The 15,811-nt window shown below is 39.1% G+C and overlaps 1 protein-coding gene across 1 annotated transcript in view; it reads left to right on the top strand.

Annotated features, from left to right (window-relative positions):
* The window catches only part of pcolce2b (procollagen C-endopeptidase enhancer 2b), a 48,339-nt gene extending 37,682 nt beyond the window's left edge, over positions 1-10,657 (top strand). The window contains exons 7-9 of the mRNA XM_043702772.2: positions 4,148-4,231; positions 6,284-6,451; positions 10,026-10,657. Coding sequence (XP_043558707.1) covers positions 4,148-4,231; positions 6,284-6,451; positions 10,026-10,156 — 383 coding nt within the window. The 3' untranslated portion in view covers positions 10,157-10,657. The remainder of the gene's footprint in view (positions 1-4,147; positions 4,232-6,283; positions 6,452-10,025) is intronic.
* The last annotated feature ends 5,154 nt before the right edge of the window (positions 10,658-15,811 follow it).

The following is a 15,811-nucleotide window of genomic DNA, read 5'->3' as shown; positions in this document are numbered from 1 at the left end:
CCTTGCATTATTAATATACCAATGCAAGGTGTCGCTGACCAACTATATGCAGTTAATTTAGCAGTTGTTAGCAGAGTTCAAACAATTTGGTTAAGACTGTATCTTTTATTCTTGTGTATTTTTGATTTTGAACTGAAATTTTAAAAAATGACTTTTTAAAACCAAGGATTGTGGAAGGCATAGTTGTCTTCTTAAAAGAAATTACAAACACTCGCTAAAAGCACTGTTTACACTGCTGCTTTACTCAACCAATGAGGGAGAGGCAGGTTGCACATGAGCTGGCATTAAGGGATGTCTACAAAGTGAGATTCAGCCAGCAAAAGGTTGCTGATTGGTTTGTGTGGCCATCTGCTTACCAACAACAATGTGATTAGCTCTTGGCTATGACAATATTGCCAGAAGTTTTTGGAAGGGAAGGTGGTATCTCTCTCTAAAACATACCTGAAGTCTGAACAAAGCCAGTTTTCCCCCACCAGTTGCTGATTACTTTTAACAAATAAATTAGACTTTATAATTTGTGAACCAGTCACTCATGCAAGAAATAAAAGAAACCTGGAGAAGAGATCGAGGAACAGCAAGTTTTGGGCAAGCAAGTGATTATCTCAATGAAGCCTGTGGACAGGGGCCACTGAAATTTTTTTTCTCCTTCACCCATAACTGTGTTTTTGTCTGTCTGTATATGTTGTGTGTAAGAGGAGATTTATAAGAGGTTTATAAAATCACGACGGGCATGGATAGGATAAATAGGCAAAGTCTTTTCCCTGGGGTGGGGGAGTCCAGAACTCTAGGGAATAGGTTTAGGGTGAGAGGGGAAAGATATAAAAGGGACATAAGGGGCAACTTCTTTCATGCAGAGGGTGGTGCGTGTATGGAATGAGCTGTCAGAGGAAGTGGTGGAGGCTGGTATAACTGCAACATTTAAGAGGCATCTGTATGGGTACATGAGGGATATGGATGAAGTACTGGCAAATGGGACTAGAATAGGTTGGGATATCTGGTCAGTATGGACTAGTTGGACCAAAGGGTGTGTTTCTGTGCTGCACATTTCTTTGAATCTATGTACTCAAGGATGCCCTCATAAGAACGGGGTACGATCCTCAACTCATCGACCACCAGTCCCGATGTGCCACAGAGAGGAATGATATTGACCTCCTTCGGAGACAAACACAACCTGCAACTGACAGGGTACCCTTCGTTGTCCAGTACTTCCCAAGAGCTGAAAAACTATGCCATGTTATTCACAGCCTGCAAAACATTAATAATGAGGATGTCAACAAAGGGCAATGCTAAGTGAAAAAAAGTGAAAGGGAGGGCAGGGATTAAATCAAAATAGAGTCTGAGGGGGAAATAAAACACTCCACACCCTGCGGTGCTCACCTCTTCCTGAAAGTCTCAAGGGTGTTGGTAAACACCACGGGCTCCTTCTCCACGGACACCTGGACCCGAACATAACTGCGGAAGAGGGGCAGGCAACCGGACATAATGACCCCCTCCATGACCTGCTGTCTGCATCAGTTTATGGCCAAGCTCAGGAGCAAACCCACGAGGAGATTGCTGTGACCTTTGATTTGTTTTAAAAAGACATTTTTGAGACACAGATAAGTGTTGAAGCAATTGCCAAATCCATTAACTGCTCCAAACATTTTCTGAGAAGCTTAATTGCTGCTCTTGTGGGGGCATCTATTGACAAAGTGTTCCATTGAAACCTGCGGCTGTTGCTGGTATGACATCAATTCCAGGTGATGAATTCTAAAGTTGACCCTTAAGTGCAGCTGATGATCTAGCATTTTCCATTGATTTGCAGATCTTTCTGCTCCTGTTCGATAAGCCTGAGGTAATACCTCTATGTTACCCCTCATAACGAACTTCAATTAGTATTTTCATGGCCTGTTTAACCAGCTCTGAACTGCTTGGTCTATGAAGTTTAGCTGCATTCTTGGTTTAGAGTTTGAATTGAGATAGGGTATTGGCCGACTTCCAGTTCATGGTGGGGCATTTGGCATCCATCCTTCTGTTTGTTTACTTTATCCAGACACAATTGAGATGCAGTAACATTTCAGTAATCCAATTGCAATGGGGACACTCTGCATGTACCCTCAGCAGTGTTTCTGCTGTCCTCTCTGCTTTGTGCTTTCCTATTTTTAAAAATTTACTTTGTATGCACTCCTTGTGTGTCTTAGCACTGCACTTAATTTTTTTTTCTATTTTTGGCTTGAAACTTGTTTTAGGTAGGTTTTATTGACTTGCACTCTTTCCAAATGCAGCATGTTTTTTTTTCTTTGTTTGAATTTAGGTATGCTTTTCTTTGTTTAGACCATGGGACTAACTCCCAAAATTTTGATTAGTGACTAGATACTAGTGCAACTGTGAACCAGCTGGCTGTATGTATGGATTAGGCCAATTTTAGGTACTCTGTTTGTGAAGAAGCTTTTGTTATAATATATGGAATGAGTTGCCAGAGGAAGTGGTGGAAGCTGGTACAATTGCAACTTTTAAAAGGCATCTGGATGGGTATATGAGGGAAGCAAGGGTTTGGAGAGATATGGTCCAGGTGCTGGCAGGTGGGACTAGATTGGGTTGGGATATCTGGTCAGTATGGACGAGTTGGACTGAAGGGTCTGTTTCCATGCTGTACATCTCTATGACCCTTTTCCTGCCTTTTAAAGTAGCCACTGATGTGTTCTCTCCTTATGGACTCTGGTAATTGATTCTACTTTAATGGCTGGCTCCACTGTCCCTAAACTATGTGCTGATCCTTAATTTTTGGTAACCACACTATAAGCCTGACCACTTCCTACTTTAGACACCACCCTTCAGTGTGTCAGATTACTTAGTTTGAATGGATCTAAAAAGACAATGCAGTTCCCTGTACCTCGCTCTCCTGCAAGTCAAAAGAAATATTAGTAATAAAATCAGCTAAGCATAGATTGCCAGAGTGTTCAGAGTTTACCAAAAACAGGAGATTGTCAGCTTATTATGGACCAGGCTTGGAACCCCTCCAAACCATTACAAGAAACTAGCCCAGACCCTAACTTGCTAGTTATTTAAAACAGTTGTAAAGTAGATATTCCAGGATTGATGCAGCTGGTCAAACCACTTAGTTTTAAATAAAACAGAATTTATTTACAACATTACTGAATTAAACACAAATGAAAGAGAACAGAGTAGAGAATAATGTAACATATATTAAAACACAACAGATTACCCCAACTTAATGATGCTGTTCCAAATACTTGCTACAATCCCCATAAATACCCCTTGGCACAAAAAAAAAATCAAACACAGGGTCTTATAGGAGAGATGTCAGAGAGAGGGAGGATCAACATGGACCTGCTTCTTTGGGTCCAGCAGCTTTACAACAACTGTACGCTTGCAGTTAACAGCCAGACCAAACCAGAGAAAAGCTCAGCTGGGAGAACTGGCCACTCCTTTTTCATTGTACAAGTATTTATTTTAAAAACTTTAAAGACTTTTGCAAGTAGATCAACCCCAGACATTTCAGAGCAATGTGTCTTTATGATCTCCTGAAAAAACATTGATAACCTAACCTTGTTAAAGAAGCGAGTTGTATTTAATTGGGGAGGCTGCAATAAATCTTGATGAACTAGTGTTAAATTGATCAAAAGTGATCTATTTTGAATATTTGAGGCTCTTGTTGATAAGCGGTGAGTTTCCACCTTGCTTACCCTTCCACCAATATAACCAGGATCTGTTTTACAACTTCCAGGGTTCTCTGAGCTCACTTAATGTTTCGTCCACCAGCAAGCTCCACAAAATCCAGCCCCTAAGTTATTAAGCAGGATGTGAAAAATCTGTAATATTGTTTTGTTTTACAATGTTTGAGCTACTCATCTTAATCATCATTACTATATAATCCATGGAATACTGTGTATACAGTTTTTGACGTGAAATGTTTGATCAAAGATGTGTATACATTGATTTTCACAGCTTTTACTATATTTTCCTTGAAGTAGGAGACATTTTGACTTTGAGACTTAAACTGTAGTTGCAATAATAATGACAGCATAATAATGTTTATTTTATCTTCTTCTGAAAAATAAACATATTCTAAACTTGTGTCATCAGAAGAAATAGTTTCTGATTATCAATGCCTGACGAACTGAAAGTTGTTTTTTTTGTTCTTTAGCAGTGAAACCTACCATACCCCCATGCCAACTGAAGTGTAAAAAAACTGGAACGCTGCGCAGTAATTACTGTGCTAGTGACTTTGGTAAGCCAAATATTTTCCCTTGCTAGTAAGAACATTCTTGCCTGTGTATCTGTGAATGGAATAGTTAGTGTTTTTCTCCCATATACAATCTTCAGCTCAATCATTTCTATATTCCAGTATCAGGGGCTTTACATAAATCCTTTCTAGTGAAATAGGCAATTATGTTTACAAAAAGAATGGATTCACAGTATAAAAACAACACACCAAACATGGAGTGAACTCCGTGTGAGAGAGGTGTTTATTCATTTACAACCTTTGGCACATTGAACCATTCCCTCTGCCTAAGGTACAATGGTGCATTTGTCATTTTGTGATCACAGCTTAGATTACAAACGGAGTCAAATAAAATGACTTAATATTTTCAGGCCCAAACATTACAATTTTTCATGCACTTGGCATAGCCCTATTCATCCAAGACACATTATATGGACAGGAGTTGTCACACTCTATTTCTCACCTCCACTAACAGACATTTTTCTTCATTTATAACTGGGGGCAATGGATTAAGGAAACGATACAGAGCTGTTCTGCAAAGAACTTGTTGGGCGGGGGGGGGGGGGCGCAGTTGCAGACAGAAGCATCCAAGTCAAGTCTTTGAAGCTTGTCATTGTAGTTGTATTATCATCTCATGTGGCACTGTATTAGCACAGGCCGGGAGATTCCAGTGTAATTTGCTGCTCTCAGCTAGTGCAGCCACTTTTGAAAGAGGTTGTTGTGAGGATGTTGGTAAAACAACATGTATTACCTTGAGAAGATGAAGGGTGTACCTTCTTCATGGCTAATGATTATATTTCTACTAGAATGGCTCATCAAACTACTTCTAAAGGCATTAAGACAATCATTTGATGTAAGTTTGATTTACACTTAGACCAAACATGGAGTGAACTGTCAGTGTGAGAGAGGTGTTTATTTATTTACAACCTTTGGCACATTGAACCATTCCCTCTCCCTAAGGTACAATAGTGCATTTGTCATTTTGTGATCTCAGTTTAGATTGCAAACCAGATTTACTTCAAAACTAAGATTTCTGTAAATAATAAAACTAACCCAGCATCAAATCATCAGATTTGCCAAATTAAATTTGTTTGATTTCGTGGTATTTGAACACTTAACTTGTGATTCCTAATCACATCACCATGCCCCTTATAGGTGCTACAACAGACCTCAGCATCACTGTAAGCTGAGAGACATGCACCAGATTAAATCTGTTGGGGATGGGATGTATACCAATGTTGCACGCTAGCTGACTGCTCAAAAGATAAATGTGTAAGAAGCAGGTTCTACCGGAAGTGCTCCATGTAGTTGGTTGTTTTCATGTTAGCCACTCATTATCATGGGAGATGCGGACAAGAGAAAAATCTTTACAAAAGAATCCCTATTCCCAACTGCTCTATAGTACCACTGTTAGTAAATTTAATTGGGCCAAATGTAGAAGTAAGTTTGAATGTGATGTTTACATCAAGTCAGGCAGTCAAGTCACCATAGTCCTACCAGACCATAAGGCTGCTCTCTCATTAGAGAGACAGCAGGTGGTGAGTTAACCTGAGGGCCACCATACCTCAGACAAGGGCAGAGGTTGAGAAGGAGAATCCTTCATGGTAACCTCAGCTAGTGATGGAAATTGAACTCACACTGTTGGCATCACACTGCTTCACAACCAATTAACATACTATTCAGCCAACTGAGTTATACCAACTCCAAATAGTTAGTGTCACACACAAAGTGAATTACTATTTGCCTGAGGTATCAGAGGTTAAAAAAAAGGAGAAACTTAGAGATAAAGAAATTCACTCTTTTCAGAAGAAATACTTCCACAAATTTGTCTTAAGCCATGTTCTTGTCATGTCCAACACTGCTAAATGAAGCTAGTTTTTCAATCAGGATTTGAATGTGGATAATGAAGTGCTGTTTGTTTTACCTATACTCTTACATTGATAATTAAAACACGACAATAAAATCATGGTTTCAAAATCTTGTTATCCTGAGGTGATTTGAGGAGCAACCTTTCACTCGATTTTCATTTTAATTTTAGGTATTTTTTCTTTCTTTCAGTGTTAACTGGCACAGTTATAACTGCTATAACACGCAACGGCAGTATTCACACCACCATCTCCGTTATTAATATTTTCAAAGAAGGGAGAATGGCAATTCAGCAAGCAGGGAAAAACATGAGCGTCAAAATAATTTCAGTCTGTAAAAAGTGTCCAATTATTAAACGAGGTAAGTTTCCCAGTTGGAAAGCTCATATTTGTTCTGTTATGCTTAATGATTAGCCTAAATTGGTGAACACCTCAGTTAAAGTAAGATTGTCAAATAGAAGCCTTAAACATTTATGCTAATATTGTCAAAGAAGAAAAGATTAAATAAATTGAAAAAGTGGTGGCTAGGTGAATCTTGGTATTTGGCTGCAGAAGGAAGGGAAGAAATAGTGACAAAAGCAGTTTCTTTCCAGGGAAATAAATGCTTTAACCCTGCAACCAGTTGCCTTCACTAGTTGTGTTATTTTCAGATACTTCTTCAGGCAACAACACCAGCTTTTAATAATGTGAATTAAAATAGCATAATTCAGAAACAATTAACAGAATCACTTGGCATTTAATGATAGTGCAAATCATTTGTTACAGTAATTGAAAATTAATCCTACTGCTGTTCTCTTCTAGCTTCATCTTTTCTGCTGGAATTTGTTCTGTTTTGGTTTTTTTTTCCTTAAAAAGATTAGATTCCCTACAGTATGCAAACAGGCCATTTGGCCCAACAAGTCCACACCAACCCTCTGAAGAGTAACCCACCCAGACCCATTCCCCTACCCTATATTTACCCCTGACTAATGCACCTAATACTATGGGCAATTTAGCATGACCAATCAACCAGTACATCTTTGGACTGTGGGAGGAAACTGGATCACCCGGAGGAAACCAACGCAGACATGGGAAGAATGTCTGTGTGGAGTTTACACATTCACCTGAAGCAGGAATCAAACCCAGGTCCCAGCGCTGTGAGGCAGCAGTTCTAACCACTAAGCCACCGTGCTGCCTGGATCTCTGCCTCAAGTATGTCCTGTTGTGAAGTAATCCATGTTCTTAACAACCCAACAGTTTTTCCCACACATCTGATTGCTTTCTTTAAGTGTTCTACATGTGTTAAGCCTTTCATTCATTCTGAAGAGAAAATGACTTTTACTCTATTTGTCTATTTTTGAAATAAACAAACTAATCTTTTGAATCTTCTTTTGCCTTGGTGCAAAAGATCCTGGAATACTGTGTACATAATACATAATTTGGAATCTGGAGTGAAAACTGCTAGAATCAGGCTCATCGGTTGACAAAATTACAGAATGAAATGTTAACAGTATCAGGATTTTGCATATGTCACAGCTGTAGTTTCCAATATCTGGTTTGATCCAGGTTAATCTGTAAACTCTGTGGTTTTAATGATCTTTCTATAGTGAAGCAACTAAAGTACACTAGACTTTACCAATATTTTGTGTTTTATCACTATTTCTTTATTCTTAAATAGTATTTGTCTTTTTATAAAGCCATGAAATAAATTTGATGTTTTATGTATCTGCACTTATAATTCTTGGAATATTGAATCCCTAAACCTGGTAATTCATCCATACCCTTCATTCCTTTTCATTCAGCATCCATTCCAATGCCAAAATTTATTACTTCTCACTTATGTCAACTTGGATCAATCACCCGTCTGCCCACTCTATAATTTATCCATGTTTCCCTGAAGTAGTTTACAGATATTACCATTTACTTTCTGCATTCATACCATCAAACAAGCCTCAAAATTGTATTTTCTCTATATCCAGGTTCAAATCATAGAACCTTACAGTGCAGAAAGAGGCAGTTCAGCCCATCAACTCTCCAAAAAGCAGCCCATCCAAATCCAGCCCTTACCCTCGCACTGCAACCCTGCATGTAGCAAGGTCAATCCATCTAACCTGCGTACCTTTTGACTGTGGGAGGAAACCGGGAAACCCGGAAGAAACCCAAACTGACAGGGGGAGAATGTGCAAACTCCAAACTCAAGGCTGGAATGAGGCAGCAATACTAACCACTGAGCTACATGTCACCCTGTATTTCTATAAATCATCTATGTATTGTTCTACAGAACACAAACGCAATCAGTTAGCGCCATCAAACGTTTGGACAGTATAAATAATTAAAGCAGATTTAACTCAATCAGCTGTACTGAATTTTTAATTTTAAGATACAAGATTTCAATACTGCACCACTGTTCAACTGCACTTTCTATACTCCTTATAATTAGTAATAGTAGGAAGTATATGCAAATGCAAGGATTGTGAACAGTATACCTGACAAAACCCTTGTTACTACATAGAATATGTGTTTATTCTTTTTTGTTATAGATCACAAATCTCCTGCTGATCCATCAGATAACTTCTCATCCAAACCAATTTGAGTTCGATTACTGTTTCTTTCACTGAATGTTGCCTTATGTTTTCAGCCCAACACCCTTATCTTTTGACTTCTTCATTAAACATTTTTTTAAATTGAAAATAACTGTGGTCCCAATTGTTCACCTACTCTTCTGTCTGTGCTTATTTCATTTTCCAAAACAGAATCATGAAATACTTCTTTCATTGGACTAGATGCATATCGAATGCAACAGTAATGACAAATTGCATTTATATACGGCATCTAACATAGAAAGAAATCTCCAGGTATTTCATAAACCCCTTCCCAATGGGCTTAGGTCTGTCCTCTTCTGAGGCACAGTCCACCTTCTATTCCTTTAATCATATTGATCTATCTGGTAGCTGCATTGATGATTCTTGAGGCACAGTGGTATTCTCCCCTTCTTTTGAGTTAGGAGACCTGGGATCCAGTCCCACCTGTTCGAGAGCTGTGTCATAACAGCTCTGAACAGATTAATAAGGAAAATATCTTCAGAAAAGTAGTGCCACGTTAATGCAAAGAGCAGCAAAATAGATAGTTACATTGACACAGGATTTGTTGGATATTATATTGAGATACAGATTATCCCATGCTTCTATCCTTGTGTCTTAAGTTGTCTATCTCTGTCTCATTTAGAGTGGTGCTGGAAAAGCACAACAGGTCAGGCAGCGTCCGAGGAGCAGGAAAATTGACGTTTCGGGCAGAAGCCCTTCATCAGGATGTTCCTGATGAAGGGCTCCAGCCTGAAACGTCGATTTTCCTGCTCCTCAGGTGCTGCCTCATCTGCTGTGCTTTTCCAACACCACTCTAATCTTGACTCTGATCTCCAGCATCTGCAGTCCTCACTTTCGCCTTCTGTCTCATGGCAGACACATTCGGAATAATACAATGCAGAAACCTTTCATCCTGCCTGATGCTACGAATTCTAGTCACTTGTTGTCTAACAGTAGAGATCTCCTGTCAAAGTGGAACAAATGAATTAGTCCTGGCCATGTTGAGATCCATGATGAACAACGTATCACACTTTATAGACAAGATCCCTTGCATAGCCATTCTTTTATGTGTCATTTAAAAATGCAGATAAAGTTCACCTGAATTTCCACTTGCATCAAACTCTCAAAGAATCAATAATTTCTTTCGACTCACTTTGCACAGATAATGATTAAAGGAAGAAAAAGTTCCATTAGAACCTCAAAAATTAAATTCCCTCCAAGATTAATCTCAAAATTCTAGAGTCTTTCTGTTTGAGATGACCCACTCAAATAAAAATGCTATTCAGAACATCTAATAATTAATTACCTTGTATTGTCAAAAATTGGTTCAATGATAAAGTTCTGCTTATTGATGTATTTTCACTATCTTTGCAGGACTGAATTACATCTTCATGGGTCACGTAGATGAAGCAGGCAGAGGTCAAGTGTTTCCTAATAGCTTTGTCATACCCTACAGATCAAAGAACCAAAGGTTTCTGAACAACGTAAAGAACAGACGATGCTAAACACACAGTAACAGCAAAGACTTTATTTTCCATTTATGGTGCTGGTAATCGTTACAGATAGTTTTCTTTAATTGATTACAAACTGCACTTCTTAACAGGTGGCTTTCTGCTGGCAAATAGAAGCATTGAAATGTAAAGTTGGTGAAATGTGTCCAAAGTGCTGACAAGAATTTGGATGTCTGTTACGAATATACCAATCCTTGTACTCGCAAAAATAAAGTCTGCACAGAATGATTAGCCCCAAAATCATGTTGCATTTGGAACTGTCTCCTTATTTATAACAATGCTGACAGAGGTTGAGTCAAATGTTTATCTTATATACTTATATATTGTAATAGATTATTATATAGGACTTAAGTGCAATAATGAAATACAAAGATGACTGATGATGTTTTATAACTGATTTGTTTGAAATTGGTGTTTGTTTTTGATTTTGTCTTTCTCAGTCACTCTTTGCATTATGTATCTGCTGCTTAATAAAAACATTTTGTTTTGAACTGCTGAATTTCCAAAAGTTGCCATTTCAATAACAATGTCAGATTATTGTATCTTGTGTACAATAAGATGACCAACCTAAGGGTCTTCAAGGCTTTGGTTATCTTTCTATTCACCATCCATCTCAAACGTGATTGGAAGGTCAGAGGTTATGCTAATCCTTAGTATGCTAAACCAGTCTTACCTCCCTGTCTGCAGTTAATTCTGAGACTTCAAGCAGATATAAAACAAACTGATGAAACAGATAGAGACCTGGTAGTTCAAATTTAATGAAAATAAATATGAGGAGATACAGTTTGGCAGTTGAAATGAGCAAAGCCTAGTTAACTTATGTTCTTTCAAAGGGGGTACAGAAACTAAGAAACTGGCAAGTTTGAGCACTCAAATGTTTAAAGCTGCTCTGACAAGATGAGAAATCTGTAAAGAGAAATGCATGTGTAATCCTTGACTTTATACAGGCAAAATACAAAAGGAAATTGTATCAAGTTGTTATTCAGCAATTTTTAAGCCTTGCCTGTAAGTTCTTTGCCCCCATTCTGGACTCCAGATTTCAGGGAGGATATCAACACCTTGCTGCAACTGTAGAAAAAAAGTTATGAAAGTGATCTGAGGGATGAGGACCTTCTGTTAAGTGGAGAGAATGGAGAAGCTGGATTTGTTCAGTTTCCAGCAAGGTTTAGAGTATATTTCAGTGTACAAAATGAAAACAGGCTCTTTGGTCTAACTTGTCCAAGCTGACCAGTTTTCCTAAACTAGTCCCATTTGCCGGTGTTTGGCCCATATCCCTGTCAGTCTTTCCTATTCATGTACCTGTCCAGATGCCTGTTAAAATGTTGTAATTGTACCCAGCTTTATCACTTCTTCTGGCAGGCTGTTCCACGTATGCACCACCCTCTGTATGAAAAAGTTGCCCCTCTGAATCCTTTTAAATCTTTTCCCTCTCACCTTAAACTAATGCCCTTTAGTTTTGGACTTTCCTCGGCTGGGGAAAAGACCTTAGCTATTCACCTAATCTATGCTCCTTGTGATTTTATAAACCTTGATTAGGTTATCCCTCAGCCTCCTTCAAGCCAGGGAAAATAGGTCCCAGCCTAGTCAGCTTCTCCTTACAACTCAAAACCTGCTAGTCTCAGTAACAGAGTAATTCAATATGGAAACAGGCTCTTCAGCCCAAACTAGTCCATGCTGACCATTGTGCCAGCTCAGCTAGTTCCAATTGCCCACATTTGGTCTATTTCCCTATAAACCGTTCCCATCCATGTATATCCAAATGTTTTTAAAATTTTGCTCCCTCAACCACTTTCTTTGGCAGCCCATTCCATATCAGCACAACTCTCTGCAAGAAGAAGTTGCCCCTCAAATCTTTTATCTTTCTTAAATCTTTTCCCCCTCACCTTCAACTATGCCCTATAGTTTTCAAATCCCCATTCCTGGGAAAAAGAATATGCATTCATCCTATCTATGCCCTTCATCATTTTACACATCTCAATAAGGTCACCCTCATTCTCATACGTTCCAATGAATAAAATGCTATCCTGGCCAACTTCTCCCGATAACTCAGGCCTACTAATCCTGGCAACATCCTCGTAAATCTCCTTTACACTCTTTCCAGTTTAACTATGCCTTTCCTATACAGGGTGATTAAAACCGGACACAATACTCCAAGTGCAGCCTCACCAACAACTGTAAAGAAATGTCCCAACTCCTATACTTAATGCCTTGACCAATGAAGGACTTCTTCACTGTCCTGTCTACCTGTGACACCGCTTTCAAAGAACTATGTACTTGTACTCCTAGGTCCCTCTGTTCCTAACACTCAACAGGACTTTACCATTTACTGTATAAGTCCTACCTTGGTTTGACTTTCCAATGTGCAACATCTCACACTTACCTGTATTGAATTGCATTTGCCAATCCTCAGCCCACAGAGGGGAATATGGTTAAGAACTCACTGCAATTTTTGATAACCTTCCTCGCTATCAATGATACCTCTCAATTTTGTATCATCCGCAAACTTACTAATCATGCCTTTTACATTCACATCCAGATCACTTATGTAAATAAGAAATAACAAAGGTCCCATCACCAACCCCTGTGACACACCATTAGTAACAGGCCTCCAGTTCCGAAACAACCTTCAACCAGCACCCTCTGCTTCTCACCATTGAGCTAATTTTGAATCCAATTATCTAGGTCTCCCTGGATCCCATTCTTGTAAAACTTCTTAGCACCCTTTCCAGTTTAATAAAATCTGCTCTGTAGCAGGGTGACCAGAATTGTAAGCAGTACTCCACATTTTGTAGGAATTTACAAAATCATGAATAGCTTTGATGGAGTAAATGAGAAATATTTTTCAGTAGCAGAAAGGTCAGTCATCAGAGAACTTAGGTTTAAGGCATAGAGAACTACTTATGTCATGACTTTTTAAAAAATGTATTGCCATCACAAACTGTTGTTAGGTTTAGCGTATTTATAAACATTGTTGTGATTTGTAAAGTACTGTCTGGAGGGATGTTGAAAGCAAGTTCAACAGTAACCTTCAAAGAGAAACTGGATAAATTCTTCAAGGAAAAGAAAATACAGTATTGTGAGGAAAAAAGTAGGGAGTGGATAGCTCTTTCAAACAGCTAGCACAGACACAATGGGAAGAATGGTCTCCCTTTCATGCTGCATTACATAGTGATTTTAATAATGACCATGTAGGATGAGTGAAATACACAGGAGGCAGGTATAGTTGGAGAGATATTTGAATTCCAATCCCTAGAAAATGAATACAATCTCCAGTTATGTGGTATAGACATTCTGCTGGTATTTCATTATCTTCGAGTACTTCTAATTAAAATCACGTTATTTATAAAATTTTATGATGTGGAGGTGTAGACGGGGGTGGACAAAGTCAGAAGTCACACAACACCATATTATAGTCCAACAGGTTTATTTGGAATCACAAGCCCCGAAAGCTTGCGATTTCAAATACACCTGGTTGTAAGTTTGTTCGCTGAGCTAGAAAATTTGTTTTCAGATGTTTCATCAAATTAGGTAATATCATCAATAAGCCTCCAGTATGGCCTGCTTTTTATTTATTTAGGTTTCCGTAGGTTGGTGATGTCTTTTCCTGTGGTGATTTAATTTCCTGTTCTTTTTCTCAGGGGGTGGTAAATGGGATCCAAGTCGATGTGTTTGTTGATAGAGTTCCGGTTGGAATGCCATGCTTCTAGGAATTCTTGTGCATGTCTCTGTTTGGCTTGTCCTAGGATGGATGTGTTGTCCCAGTTGAAGTGGTGTTCTTCCTCATCTGTATGTCAGGATACTAGTGAGATTGAGTCATGTCTTTATGTGGTTAGTTGATGTTCATGTATCCTGGTGGCAAGTTTTCTGCCTGTTTGTCCAATATCATGCTTGTAACAGTTCCTGCAAGGTATTTTTTAAATGACATTAGTTTTGTTTGTTGTCTGGATAGGGTATTTCAAGTTCATAAGCTGCTGTTTTAGTGTGTTGGTGGGTTTGTGGACTACCATGATGCCAAGAGGTCTGAGCAGTGGCAGGACCTCTTGGCATCATGGTAGTCCACAAACCCACCAACACACTAAAACAGCAGTTAATGAACTAGAAGGACCCTATACAGACAACAAGCAAAACTAATATCATTTACAAAATACCTTGCAGGAACTGTTACAAACATGACATTGGACAAACAGGCAGAAAACTAGCCACCGGGATACATGAACATCAACTAACCACATAAAGACATGACCCACTCTCACTAGTATTCTGACATACAGATGAGGAAGGACACCACTTCAACTGGAACAACACATACATCCTAGGACAAGTCAATCAAGAGACACGCATGAGAATTACTAGAAGCATGGCATTCATTCCACCTGGAACTCTATCAACAAACACATTAACTTGGATCCCATTTACCACCACCTGAGAAAAAGAACAGAAAATGACATAACAACAGGAAATGACATCAACCACCCAAGGAAACCTAAACATATAAATAGAAAGTGGGCCATACCATCAGTGTTTCACCAGAGGCTCACTAATGATGTTACCTAGTACGGTGACAAAATGTCTGCAAACAAACCTTCCAGCTCAGCAAGCAAACTTACATCCAGAACCTCAACCTGAGCTATAAATCTCAAAACTCACTAAAACAAACCTGTTGGACTATAACCTGGTATCACGTGACTTCTGACTTTATAAAATGTTACTAAGTGGCAACCCAATCTTATCCATAATTTTACATCTTTCAATTTAAAGATATTGGCATTTCAAATGCAATTCTTTGCAAATTTATCACATTCTAATGTGATAGTAACTCCTAATTTCATTGTAATTAAAAGAAATTTGAAGAATAATGTGTTTCCACATTAATACATATACATTTACTTATATTAGTGAAGGAAGGAACCCCTAAAGGTTAGAGATTTGAATTCTTCAGCTGGAAAAATTATAATTTGCATTTATTAAATGTCAATACTGAAATATATCAGAGTGCGGTTCTGTTCGCCGAGCTGGAAGTTTTTGTTGCAAACGTTTCGTCCCCTGGCTAGGCGACATCATCAGTGCTTGGGAGCCTCCTGCGAAGCACTTGTTTGATGTTTCCTCCGGTGTTTATAGTGGTCTGTCCCTGCCGCTTCCGGTTGTCAGTTTCAGCTGTCCGCTGTAGTGGTTGGTATATTGGGTCCAGGTCGATGTGTTTGTTGATGGAGTTTGTGGATGAATGCCATGCCTCTAGGAATTCCCTGGCTGTTCTCTGTCTGGCTTGCACTATGATAGTAGTGTTGTTCCAGTCGAATTCATGTTGCTTGTTGTCTGCGTGTGTGGCTACTAAGGATAGCTGGTCGTGTCGTTTTATGGCTAGCCACACACGCAGACAACAAGCAACATGAATTCGACTGGGACAACACTACTATCATAGGGCAAGCCAGACAGAGAACAGCTAGGGAATTCCTAGAGGCATGGCATTCATCCACAAACTCCATCAACAAACACATCGACCTGGACCCAATATACCAACCACTACAGCGGACAGCTGAAACGGACAACCGGAAGCGGCAGGGACAGACCACTATAAACACCGGAGGAAACATCAAACAAGCGCTTCGCAGGAGGCTCCCAAGCACTGATGATGTCGCCTAGCCAGGGGAC

This window comes from Chiloscyllium plagiosum, unplaced genomic scaffold (assembly GCF_037043375.1).
Source record: "Chiloscyllium plagiosum isolate Xiang-an unplaced genomic scaffold, Cpla_swu_hap1 HiC_scaffold_13, whole genome shotgun sequence".
Taxonomy (NCBI): domain Eukaryota; kingdom Metazoa; phylum Chordata; class Chondrichthyes; order Orectolobiformes; family Hemiscylliidae; genus Chiloscyllium; species Chiloscyllium plagiosum.
The sequence above is the reverse complement of the archived record's forward strand: the minus strand, read 5'-3'. Positions and strand labels throughout refer to the sequence as shown.